Below are 13797 nucleotides of genomic sequence, written 5' to 3'. Positions count from 1 at the left end.
TTATTCTCGGAATTTCAACTTTATTCTCAAAACATTCTGACTTTATTCTCAAAATTTCTACTTTATTCTTGAAACATTGCGACTTTATTCTCAAAATTTAAAATTTATTCTTGAAACATTGTGACTTTATTCTCAAAATTTAAAATTTATTCTTGAAACAATTGGACTTTATTGCTGAAACATTTCAACTTTATTCTAAAAATTTCGACTTTATTCTCTAAACATTATGACTCTATTCTTAAAATTCCGACTTTATTCTCAAAACATTACGACTTTATTCTAGTAATTTCGACTTTATTCTCGAAACATTTCGACTTTATTCTCTAAATATTTATACTTTATTCTCTTAATATTTTGACTTTATTTTCATAATATTTACTATATTATGAAAATAAAGAATAAGAATAATACTTTATTCTTGAAATATTATGACTTCAATCTCAGAATCTTTGATTTTTTTTTTTACGTGGCACTAAAACGCCATCGTATCTCATTAATAATAACTTAAGGCAGTAACAATTTAAACAATATATTTTATTTGTGAACATATGTTCGCTATATAGTTCACTTTTTTTATTCAATCATAATGTGATGAGGCACTGCCTCCTCTCATGTGACTTTCCCCCATTCATTCTCAAATACGTCCCACCAAATGCACTGCCACTGTCAGGGGTTCTGTTAAAAATCAGTGGGCTCAGGGGAGGTGAAAAAGATGATTTATACACAATAATGGTGAATAATTATTTCAAATCATAATTTCTCCATAAGTAGCATTAAAAACAGTTAGAGCTTCCAATGGCAAGTTTTTTTCTTCTGTTAATTATGTTTATGCTTCACGAGAGATGTTTTGCGAAGTAATTATGTATCGCAAAAATTTACTAATGGCGATTAGCCAAATATTTCGTAAAGATGTACTGTAATTCCACATTTCAGTCGGAACACAGATTGTTTTCATACCCTGCTAGTGGTGCGATATAAAGCTTTTTATGAACGCATTTAGCACGGCCGACCGTGGAAAATCCACTGTGTACGGAAGCAAAGTTAGCCAAACATAGATGAATCTTACCTGTCCAGGAGAAAATCAGCAACGTTGGCGTCTGTCTTCAAATTCTTCTCCGTTTTCAGCCGTCTCCATCTTTCAAAGGCATCTCCTACACAAATCCTTGTTTTATTTCGGACTTTGTCACGACGTATTTCGGATTCATAACGAGGTCTTTTAGGTTTCGTAACGTTATACATGTTTTATCCGACGCGTTCGTAGCTGCAGCTGTAACTAGAGCAGAGCTGGCAACCCGGATGACGAAACTCTACTGACTTCGTGATTGGTAGATAGCTGGAGGGTGGAGCCTCAGACCAAAACACAAAATGACAACAATAACATCAGTCGTGGGCTGCAACTCTCACTTTTAAATGACAATATCCTGGCCGGACCACTGTTGTCAGTGATATAAGTATTTGAAATGAACATGATTTCTTAATGTCTAGTGACATGTCAGGGCCATTTTATGATTAACTGAAATAAATTTCATACATACGGTTCCTTTAATACTTCTGTGTAAACCATGATAAAAAAAGATTTATTTGAAAGCATTTATTTGAAATAGAAATCTTTTGTAAGTTTTTACTGTCACTTTTGATCAAATTAATGCATTGTAACTGAATAAAAAAAAACTCAATGACTTAAAATAGTTGTAAATAAATACATACTAATAAATGGCAATTACACACTAAAACTCTGTCTGTTTTTCTACAGGGCGTTTGGAGTTGAGAGAGGACACTATAGAGAGTTTGTTGTCAGCTGCTTGTCTTCTCCAGCTGTCTGCGGTGGTTCAGGCTTGCTGCAGTTATCTAATGAAGCAACTCCATCCATCCAACTGTCTGGGCATTCGATCTTTTGCCGATGCTCAGGGCTGCTTGGACCTCCATAAAGTGGCACACAACTACACCATGGTGAGCAAAACACATTGAGAACAGTTACAAACTGACTTAATTAGAACAAAAGATATGCTGGCAAAGTCAAAAGGAGTTTCTACTCCAGGAAAGTGAATAATAAACCTCTTTGTTTTTTATCTTCAATGAGCACCCCTCTCTCTCTGCATCATTTTTCTTCCTTTATCACTTTTCTTTCATTCCTTTTTGTTTGTCCTCCTCCCAACCAAGCGTGCACTGAGGGATTTATCATCTGCAGTTCACCAAGTCAAAAACTTGGAAGTGATTTAGAGGACATCATTACTTAAACTTACAGACACGCTGTCTTTTTTTTCGTCCTTCAGTGTTCTAGGTGGGCGGCTACCTCAGTGAGTGTGTGTATTTGTATTCATATATAGGCGTCTGTGTCCATCTGGCTGTCTGTGCCTGTGTCTGTGGGTTTATGAGTGGGCAATTGAGCCTGTTTTAACAGGCGTGGAAGCACTGGTGCTGAAAAAGTTCCCTGAACGAGGCGAGTGTGTTTAATTGGACATGCTACTGTTCCTCTTTGCAAATTTTCCGCTCGGCGTTTGATGTTCCACTGCTCCTGAGGGAAACTCATTCAAGAAAATATAACCCATAATAGCCCGCCCACAGTTCACAACAGGGGGGTTGTCATGGAGACTGCACTGAAAACTTATATTCCATTTTCCATCAGTGCGGCTGTTTCCTATCTGGTTTTCTTTTCCTTGTTTTAATTTCATCCCTCCCATCCCCCAACAATGCTATGATGTCCAGTTCCGTTGTCCACTTTGTATTACTACTCTTTTTGCCATGTTGGGTAACAGATCTGCAAAAAAAGGGAAAAAAACAATGGAAAATGCAAAATTTTGATCATGTTATTACTATACAAGCCTGTGCTGCCATATATTGTCACTATGGCTAAATATCTACAAGCCCAAACCTGATCTAAACATCATGTGCCACTGATCTACCATTTACATCTGTATGTTTATTTATTTTCTTGGCAGATGCTGTCTGTCAAATCGACTTAGTAGAGTGCACGCTTACTGTGTGTGTTTTGTATGTTGCTATGCTGAAAGGCCGTTAGTCTCACACACACACACACACACACACACACACACACACACACACACACACACACACACACACACACACACACACACACACACATGTTTGTTTTTGTGAATTGTGGGGACATTCCATAGACGTAATGGTTTTTATACTGTACAAACAATATTTGCTATCACCCTACACCTTCCCTACACCTAAACCTAGCCCTCACAGGAGACTGTGCATATCTTTACATTCTCAAAAAAACGTATTCTGTATGATTTATAAGCCTTTTGAAAAGTGGGGACATGGGCAATGTCCTCATAAGTCACCCTCTCCTTGTAATACCTATGTCATACCCATGTTATTACACACATTTGTGTCCTGATATGTCACAAAAACAAACACACACACACACACACACACACACACGTACTCTGATGGTCTATGCTTTGACAGCCACATCCCTGGTTCCATCAACCAATCCTGATAATCTCTCTCTCTCTGCCTCTCTCTAGGAGCACTTCATGGAGGTCATGAGGCATCAGGAGTTTCTGCTCTTGCCTGCATGTGAGGTAGAGAAGCTTTTAGCTTCTGACGACATGAATGTACCAGAAGAGGAAACTGTGGTAACAGCCCTGCTTAGCTGGGTCCGCCATGATGCTCCTTCACGTCAATCACAGCTTCCTGCTCTTCTCGCTCACATCCGCCTACCCCTGCTTAAACCACAGGTCAGTCAAGCATACATCCATCTGTCCATCAGTCAACCAGTCAGCCAGTCAGTCTTGGGTTCTGCGGTGCTGTTACTTGCTCAGACAGCTTGATAAGTATACCCGTAAATCCACATCAGAAAATCATTAATCTGCATTAATTCATGTATCAGCTAATCAGTTAATTGAGGGATCAGTCAGTGAGACGTCAGTCACAGTAATTAATGCTCATGTGCTTCTTGAAGTTTTGCATTAAAATGCAGAACAGCCTTTGAGCTTTTTTTAAAGTCTTTTTTAAAGCAAGTCAGACAATCTTTGTAACATCTTCAGGAATTTTCCTTTTTAGATTAAATAAAGATAATCAACTGTATTTGCCAGTGTGATCCAGATCATTTTAAGAGCATACAAACCATATTTTATCATTGGAAATTGGCTGTCATCATTGAAAAACTGGTTTTATGACTCATAATTCCTTAAATTTATATAGCACTTTTCTGGTTACTCAAAGCACTTTACATAGTAGGGGGGAATCTCCTCATCCACCACCAATGTGCAGCATCCACCTGGATGATGCGACAACTGCCATATTGCGCCAGAACGCCCACCACACACCAGCTTACTGGTGGTGATGAAGCCAATCAAATGGGGATGATTAAGAGGCCAATGGGCGAATCTGGCCAGGACATCCTGGGATTTGTAATGAGAGAGTCAGGACCTTGTTTTACCGTCTCATCCTAAAGACAGTGCTTTTTTGTCAGTATAGTATCTCCATCACTATACTGGGGCACTAGGACCCACACACACCACTGGGTGAGCACCCCCTGCTGGCCTCACTAACACCTCTTCCAGCAGCACTTGGGCTTCCCCAGAGGTCTCCCATCCCGGCACTAACCAGGCTCAACCCTGCTTGGCTTCAGTGGGCAACCAGTCGTGGGCTGCATGTTGAGAATTGTAAATAGTTTAAGCAAGTACAAAGTTTGTGGTCATTGGTTTAAATACTTAAAATACCTTTATTCAACAAGGATGCATTACTACATAAATTGTTCTAAGGAGACAGTAAAACATTTATAATGTTACAAAATATTTCTGTTTTGAATAAATGCTGTTCTTTTGCACTTTCTATTAATGAAAGAATCTGTTACCACTAAATCAGTATATTAGAATGATTTCTGCAGGATCATGACGTTGCAGACTGGTGTAATGGCTACTGAAAATTCAGCTTTGCCATCACATGAATAAATTACATTTCAAAATATATTCAAATAGAAAACAGTGAATTTAAATTTTAATAACTTTTCACACTTTTTACTGTATTTTAAGTCAAATAAATGCAACCTTGGTTGAACATAAGAGACTTTTTTTTCAAAAACTTAAAATCTTACAAATCCAAAACTTGTCAATGCTAGTGTGCGCTAATAAAGGTATAAATAGTTAGCTAGCATCACATGCATACAGTTGTATTATGTGTAATATCTCATCTCTCACTGAAGGGCAAAATTGACCTGAAAGAAAAAACTCCCTGTAAAAAAAGTCACATTACTCTTAAAGGGATAGTTCACCTAAAAACAAATGCCTGTCATTGTTTTTTCATCCTCAAGTTCACTCTTAAAAATAAAGGTTCTTTATTGCCATTGATGGTTCCATAAGAAACCTTCCACATCCATGGAACCACTAAAGTTTCTTTACACTCTTAAAAATAAAGGTTACAAAAGGGTGTTTTTGGTTCCCCAAAGAAACTTTCAGTGAACAGTTCTTAAAAGAACCATTTTGAAGAACATCTAATGTTTCTAACCTTTTTCGACTATAGAGTACCTTTTCTGCATTTGAAAGGTTCCATGGATGTTCAAGGTTCCATCGATGCCAATAAATAATCTTTATTTTTAAGAGTGTATAGTGGAAAAAGATCCTTTAGATGTTCATCCCACTAAGAAAAAATGGTTCTTTCAAGAACTGTTCACTGAAAAGTTCTTTTGGAAACCCAAAATGGTTCTTCTATGGAATCACTGCAAAAACACCCTGTTCAAATCTTTTTTTAAAGTGTTGTTCCAAACGTATGAATTTCTTTCTTCTGCCAAAAACAAAATAAACAGTTTTGAAGAGTGTGGGGAACCAAACAGTTTCTGGTCCTCATGGACTTCCATACTATTTTTTCCATAGTATTAAAGTCAATGGGGACTTGAGGGTGAGTGAATGATGACAGATTTTAAATTTTTTTCTGTAAACTATCCTTTTAATTTCCTTAATTTCCCTTATGGAATCACATTTTCTTGCATTCCATTATGAATTGCATTCTGACACATTCTGTGTGTTAATGCGTAAAAATGAGCTTGTGAAGCTAGAGGCCTTTGCCTTTATGTGCTCGTATAGAGCAATGCTATTTGGCCCTTATAGTATCTGTGGTCTTTATGTGTGTGTGAAGGTCAGTGCTGTTCTGCTGGGCTGTGAGGCTGTGTGCTCAATGATGGGATGCATTTGGAGCCTGGAGAGTGTGATAAGGATGTTGTTGCGTCTCTTTCCCTTATCACATTCTTCCCTTCTTACACACGTACACACACTCCACTGAAAAGTTTTTTTCTTTTGTATTTACTTTTTGTCTTGTACATGATAAAAATACATAAAATATGTAAATAAAAGACAAGTTCTGTCATGAAACTTTAGATGAAGCACGCTGATGGGTCGTTCAATGCAAACCTATGATATTTACAACGTGAAATTACTTGGCACAAGCTGATTGGTTTATGATGCATATACAGCCAATGAGCTTGCTGCTTTACATCTAAATGGCTGGTTGGCTTCCACTAGAGCATTTTTTCCTCTGAAACCCTCCACCTTCCCCAGCTCCACCTGTATAGATCTGCTACGGGTTATTATATATACTATTTGCAACAGCAAAAACAAACAGCAGAAGCTATTGTGCCAAATACATTTACATTGTAATATCCATTACCATGCTAAAATGTTTTGAAAGTTGTCATAATAGAAATGTTTATCTGTTTTAAACAGGTTTATTAAAAATTGTCCTTTTTAATTTTGCATTGAATTGATTATTTCCCTTCAATGGAAAAAAAAAATCTGTGAAATTTCTCCATATTTTTGCATTTGTGTTATTTTGTAAGGAGCAGGTGGAGTTTTTTATGTAGGCTACATATCCAAAAGAAGCTGAGAACTGTGTTATTTATGGTTATTTATATGATTGTGCAGCCCTACTGCAGCGTTTGATATTATTGTCATGCACTCAGTCTGTGGGCACAAGACATGATATTCACATGGATATGCAGTTTAATTGAGCTTCTTTCCCCTTGGAGCTCAAAGCTTTGCACTTTTATTAATTTTAAATGCATGATGAATTCCACTGAACTCCCTCTCCTCGCTTTTTCTTCTCTTTCTACCTTTCTATTTTTCTCTTCCCCCCTTTTCTAAGGTGAAAAAAGGAGATATATTTAAATAATTCCAGTTGAGCGTTCTCCCACTCAAGGCTGGCTGAGCAGAGTTTGTTCGGTTCCATCTAAATGTAAATCGCAGGTTGTTCTGTGCTTTCCAGGGAAGAAAAAACCCTTTAAGCCACCGTCCAGCCATCCTAACTCTAGAACATTAATTTGGCTTTCTCAGTATTCACGTTCAGTGGAGATGATCGATTTTGGTTCATGACAGATGCGCTTGTACACTGAATGTGACGCGGGCGCTTTTATGAAAGAGGTGGAAATGATTCGCTTTTGTTTTTAGCACAAAGAGGAGAAGGAGAAAGGGAGGAGTTGAGATGGGGTTGATGGATGGGGAGTGGGAGAGTGGTGAAAGCAGAGACTGAGGAGGTGGAGGTGGTGTTGTATGGGCGGAATATTCAAGCTCTAACTAGAAAACTGTTTTCTGAGTGCAGTGATGGATGTGATTATGGATTCAGTTAGATGATACTGAATGATGGCGTGCACACATGGAAATACATACAGATTCATATCTCAAGCATGGCTGTATAAAAGAAATCCTGATTGAAACTAGATCGTTATTATATATCAGGATGTGCTGAATGTGTTGTGTCTGCATGCATTGCAATTGCAAGGTGGTATGTGCTTGTGTTATTTTATATATGTATATGTGGTATATGTGTTGCTTTGAATTAGAAATATATTGAAATATATTTGAGATTTTTAGTTTTAATTTTAATTTTAGTTTAGTTAGTTTAGTTTTAGTTTAATTTAAAAAAAAATTGTATGCCTTTATTTTTATTTCCGTTTTAGTATTTCAGTTAGTTTCAGTTATATGTGACCCAGGACCACAAATCCAGTCATAAGGGTCACTTTTTTTGTTATTTTTTTTTTTAAATCTGAGGGTGCAAAAAAATTAAAATACTTAGAAAATGGCCTTGAAAGTTGTCCAAGTTCTTAGCAATGCATATTACTAACCAAAAATTTAATTTGGATATATTTACTGTAAGAAATGTATCAAATATCTTTATGGAACATGATCTTTACTTAATATCCTAAAGATTTTTGGCATAAAAAACAATATATTTTTGTATTTTTGGCTTTTTCTACAAATATACCTGTGCTACGTAAGACATCACATATATATTTTATTTTAATTCCGCTAAACAATTTTTGATTAGTTTTTAATTTTAATTAGCAGTAACAACACTATTATGTACAGGGCTCACTGTAAAACTTACCAAATTAAAGTAAAAAATGTAAGTCAGACACTTTATTAGAAACTACTGCATAATATGTGGTTTAAAGAAATAGTTCACCAAAAAATGAAAATAACTTTTTTTAAAGAATGGATTTGGAATGACATAGGTGTGACATAATTCAATTTTCTGATAAGTGAACCCTTTAAGTGAAAATTAAAAAAATATTGTCTGTCCATTGCATGTTTCAAATAAAAACATCAACAAACAATCAACTTAAATCATCAATTTATTATTTTTTTTGCCAGAAAATTATGTGGTGCCACAAATATTAGAATTTATCACATTATAGCCCCTTTTACACGGCAATACCAGTAAATTGCCATACTGGAATGACCTTACCAGTAAATATAAAAATACGCTGTTCACACAGTCAATGGTTTTCTGTCTTTTAACCAGTAAAGCACCATTCAGACATCAAATTCAAAATACCAGTAATTACGCACACCTTCCAGTATTTGTAAACATGGAGGGGTAAACGTGGTCAGTGTTTTTGTTGATGGACAAGTTTTGTGTCCAATGTTCACGTTCATGCAGCTGCTTTTGGCCCAGAGACATCGCATTAGATGACTTCAAACCAAACTACACTGGGTGGAGTAAATGCGTCATCTGCGTCAGAATGTTCTGATTGGCCTAGAGTAGACATCTTACGTCAGCGCATCCCAAACTTGTGCTCATACCGGTAATCTTGTCCTGCTTTCACACAGAGCACATTACTGGTAATTTACTGGTAATTTGCATTCCAGGGGCTAAATATGACGTTATTGGGGTTGCTTCAACTCACAAACATCAAAAACAACCGCGGACTTTCAGGACATTCAACATTCTAACTTGCTCAAGTACTCCTCTCTGTGCAAATCACAACAGACTTGGCCAGATTACCAATCAGAGCAGAGTAGGCTTATGGAAGGAAGGGGTTTACAGACATTACCCTCAAAGCTGGTTCAAACGAGCCATGACTCTATGCATAAATGTATGTTCTGAGAAAATTACAGTGTTTTCTAATATGCATTTAAACCTGTTGTAGGGGGCTCCAACACAATATTAGGACACTTAAAAAACCATATGACCTGCTCTTTAATAAATCAGCAGAGGGTTTTACACAGATACAAGCTTTTAGCATATCTGTCCCTACAGCTGCTTTGAATTACTGTGTATTGTGAACAGCGCTAAACAAACAAATTTGACTTGATTGGATACTAAATTTTTGCTCGCCTTTGGCAGGTGTGACGAGAAACTAATTTTGGACTCTGGGAATGTCTGTGTGTGATCTTAGAGAGTGTCTCTATGGGGCTATAGCACTGCAGTAGAATACATTATGCCGTTATTACGGTGACTATCCAAGACGACCCTCTAATTAAAACCTCCTCAATTTACTGGCCAGATGAGACGGTGTATAAACAGCGCAGATGAGAGGGTGAATGTGACGAAGGAAGACTCGTTAGCAGGGCCACAAGAGGTGTCATTTGAAGAGGATTACGAGAAAAAGAGAGACACAGGAGGATGAAGAAGAAAGGATGTCCCGTGTGATGTTTATGTATGAGGTGGTAATGATTTAGAGTTTCATTGAACTTGTAGCAGGAAACGGGTTGTGTGTGTGAGTGTGTGGCTGTTTTAGCTTCCTAAAAGCTTGTTTGCTCAGGAGTAGTAACCTATATAAGAGACTCTGCATTCTGTTAGAGGCCCAGAGGGACACTAGCTCTGGCTCTCCCTGGGATTCCCTCCTTTAAAAAAGGAATGTAGGTAGGACCTTTTGTCAGAAGTTTCATCAGAGGCTTGTTTCCTCTCTTCGTTGTGTCCCCAGAGCCCTCTCCTCAAGGTCTGAGAAGCTGGGAAGGATTCACTACTGTCAGGCTATCAAAGTGTGTCTTTAAGGGGATGAGGGTGAGGGTTTGGTTTGGTTTGGAACCCAGTTTATTATGTAGCTCTTTGCGGTTGTGGTGTTAAAGATTTCCTGTGCAAAAAATGTGGTGTTATTGGAAATATGAAAAATGTGTTATTTCGCTAGAAATTTGTTTTCAGGCCGTGTGTGCCAGAAGTAAGCTCAAAAGAATTTCCATACAGTTTTTTTCCCCCTCAAATTACAAATTTTGAGAAATCAGCAGTGAACAATCAGGAATTGTGAGCTTATTTCATTTCCACAAAAACAATATTAAGCAAATTTCAACATTGATAATAATAAAAAATGTTTATTGAATGCCAAGTCAGTATATTGCACTCTTAAAAATAAAGGTGCTTCACAATGCCATAGAAGAACCTTTTTAGTCTAAATGGTTCCATGAAGAACCTTTAACACTTGAAGAACCTTTCTGTTTCACAAAAGGTCCTTTGTGGTGAAAGAATGTTCTTCAGATTATAAAAAGGTAAGAAAGAGATGGTTCTTTAAAGAACCCTTGACTGGATGGTTATTTGTAGGGCTGTATACCTTGGAGAACCTGGCGATACAATACATACCTCGATACACAGGTCACGATTCAATACATACCTCGATACAGAGCTGTCTCGATACGATTTGATACAATGTGACACGATTCGATACGATTCAATAAAAATACATGGGCCAGAGCCAATTAGCTAATGCTGAACACATTTACTCAACAAACAGAACTCTGCATTTTTCTTCAATTTATAGAAGACAAAAGTGCATTATAACAAAGTGCATTTTGCTTAAATATTTGCAACTTTAAGTGCTCTGATTAATTGTACACAAATTGTATTAATCTGGAAATTACCACAAGTCAACATTTCTGAGCTCACACAAGCACAAAATCTTCTTATTATTCTTAACTTCTTATTAAATCTTCTTATAATTCTTTTTTGTGACACCATGTACTGCCATAACATATTTCACTATGAAGTCAGTGCCACTCGTGGAGCAGAACTCAGGGCTGACTTAACATTGTCTTTGACTTTGTCATATATCCTCGGTACTGCTTTGTCGGTCATGTAGCTGCGGGTAGGGATCACATAACGGGGATCTAACGTGTTGATCATAAAGCGAAAGCCTGTGTTCTCGACAACACTGTAGGGACATAAACCTTTGCAAATATAATGCACCACAGACTCCGTAATCTTCTGTGCACGGACTGAGTTAGATGGAAGCTTGGATCCAAAGTAGTTTGCGTGGGGTCCCGTGTTTTTTTTGGGCTGCGGTGAAGCTAGCTTGTCTGCATGGTGTCTTTGCAGGTGGGCGCGCAGGTTAGTTGTATTACCGGTGTAGCGTATAGAAGCCTGGCAATGCTTGCAGATTGCATTTGTTTTAACGATCCCTTGGTTTCCTTCCTTTGCTTTAAAACCAAAATGTGTCCAAACATCTGCCTTTAGGGACAACGGCGCTTCTAAAATCTTCGTCATTTTCCATGAGTTTTTCGAAACTCGCGGAGTATCGATACTAAGGGCTAGAACTGGGTTTCTCAACTCTGGCCCTCAAGGTCCACTTTCCTGCAGAGTTTAGCTGCAACCCTAATCAAACACATCTGAACAAGCTAATCAAGGTCTTCAGGATCACTAGAAAGTTACAGGCAGGTGAGTTTGATCAAGGTTGGAGCTAAACTCTGCAGGAAAGTGGACCTCGAGGGCCAGAGTTGAAAACCCATTGGCTAAAATGTCGATACTGTATCTTTTTTTATTATATCGATATGTATCTAAGAATCGATATTTTGAGCACACCCCTAGTTATTTGTGGAACCAAAAATGGTTCCTCTAGTCTATGGCATCACTGTAAAGAACCTTTTAAAGCACCTTTATTTTTATTTTTAACAATCTGAAACCATACTTTACTTTTTTTGTAAATCAACATAAAATACATTCATATATCAAAAATATATAATTTTCTTATCAATGATGAAGATTTTTTCCCGTTCTTCTTTATGAAGTATATTTTAACCATTCTTTTTGGTCTTTTCTTTGTCTGTGGGAGCTTTTGAAAGTTTTGACCATTCTAATGCAGTGAAAGTTCCTGGACTTCAGTTTTTAGGTCATACCACAGATATTCAAATGGATTCAAGTCTGTTCTTTTATAGTTATTGCTGTGTGCTTTGGACCATTGTCCTGGTGGAAAATGATTCTTCGCCATAAACTTCTTTGGCGGAAACATGTTCTCCTCAATGATATCTACTTTGCTCATTTCATGTTGTTCTTGATGCCAAACTTGTCAGTTCCTCCTGCCGAGAGCAACACCAGATTATGATGTGGCCACTACCACCATGCTTGTTGGCTGCTTATAGTGTTGTTACCTGTATGCTGTATTTGGTTCGTGCCAAACAGTCCTCAAATTATACATCGTAAGACTGAAATTTCTTCCAGAAAAAAAGTTTTTCACATGGATTGTAACAATATCCAGCACTGATGCAACAGCAATTTTTCCAGTTTTCGTCTTGCCACTCCCTTGCAGATGCCAAGTCTATGATGAGATTGTTAATGACTGGACTGTTTTGTTCATTTCAGACAAATAACTCTGCAACCTGTCAGTGTTGTGGCTAAGTCACCTCTCTTACAAATACCCTTTTTGTCAGAAAGGCTTAAAGCTTTTAGCTAATCTTAAAGCTAATCTTTTCCAGTATAAATCAACATCTTGAAGTTTGCAAGCAGCTCGTTGGTCTTTATGGCACCATGACTGATGTGATTTCAGTTTTTAGAGAAGCGATTAAACAGTGAAGGTGCCCTGAAGTGAGCAGAAGTGTATTCTATAACAGTTTATCATGCAGAGATAAAATAATAATAAACCAAAATTAAAAACTACACTTTGCAACATTTGAATGGTTAAGATAAGTTTTGTGAATGGTGTTTGGGGCATGAGTTTGTTTTGTCTAACCAGAGGCAGACAGGAAGTGTGTTTGGGCAGTAATGTTGGGACGTCATTATTTCTGCAATTTCATTTAGTAGGGCAACCAATTGATAAAATCTGTAATCATTGATATTAAAAATTCCATAACAATTTCATTACAGATTAATTGATTCTGCACATCATGCCCAGAAAACAAAGAATAAACTGTTATTTCAACAACAACAACAACAAAAAAAAAACATCAAATGTTACGCAGGGAATAATGTTTTTAAATCTTAGTTGTAGCCCTAATTCATATATTTCTAATAGGGCCGGGACTCGATTAAAAAATTTAATCTAATTAATTAGAGGCTTTGTAATTAATTAATCGAAATTAATCGCATTTTAATCGCATATAAATATTTGACCTGAGAACAGTGAGAAGTAATTTTTTTATATGGATTTTTAGTATACCATTGAATAATGACTGAATACATAAGCTTAAGCAACAAAATATTGTTTATTTTTGTTCAACCAAGTCCAACAGACCAGTGCAATATTGCCATTAAGTGTAGCAATAGGCTCGATGTGCTGCAGTGAGATGCGAATTCCTTGTTGCATAGCTTGCACACAACCATGCTCTTATCGACGCTTCCATCCAT

At 37.1% G+C, this 13797-nt stretch overlaps 1 protein-coding gene across 1 annotated transcript in view; it reads left to right on the top strand.

The window, feature by feature from the left end:
- klhl5 (kelch-like family member 5) overlaps window positions 1-13797 on the top strand; it is a 46607-nt gene that overhangs the window by 21239 nt on the left and 11571 nt on the right. Inside the window, exons 4-5 of the mRNA XM_073842361.1 lie at window positions 1754-1950; window positions 3501-3713. Coding sequence (XP_073698462.1) covers window positions 1754-1950; window positions 3501-3713 — 410 coding nt within the window. The remainder of the gene's footprint in view (window positions 1-1753; window positions 1951-3500; window positions 3714-13797) is intronic.

Source organism: Garra rufa, chromosome 6 (assembly GCF_049309525.1).
Source record: "Garra rufa chromosome 6, GarRuf1.0, whole genome shotgun sequence".
Classification (NCBI taxonomy): domain Eukaryota; kingdom Metazoa; phylum Chordata; class Actinopteri; order Cypriniformes; family Cyprinidae; genus Garra; species Garra rufa.
The sequence above is the reverse complement of the archived record's forward strand: the minus strand, read 5'-3'. Positions and strand labels throughout refer to the sequence as shown.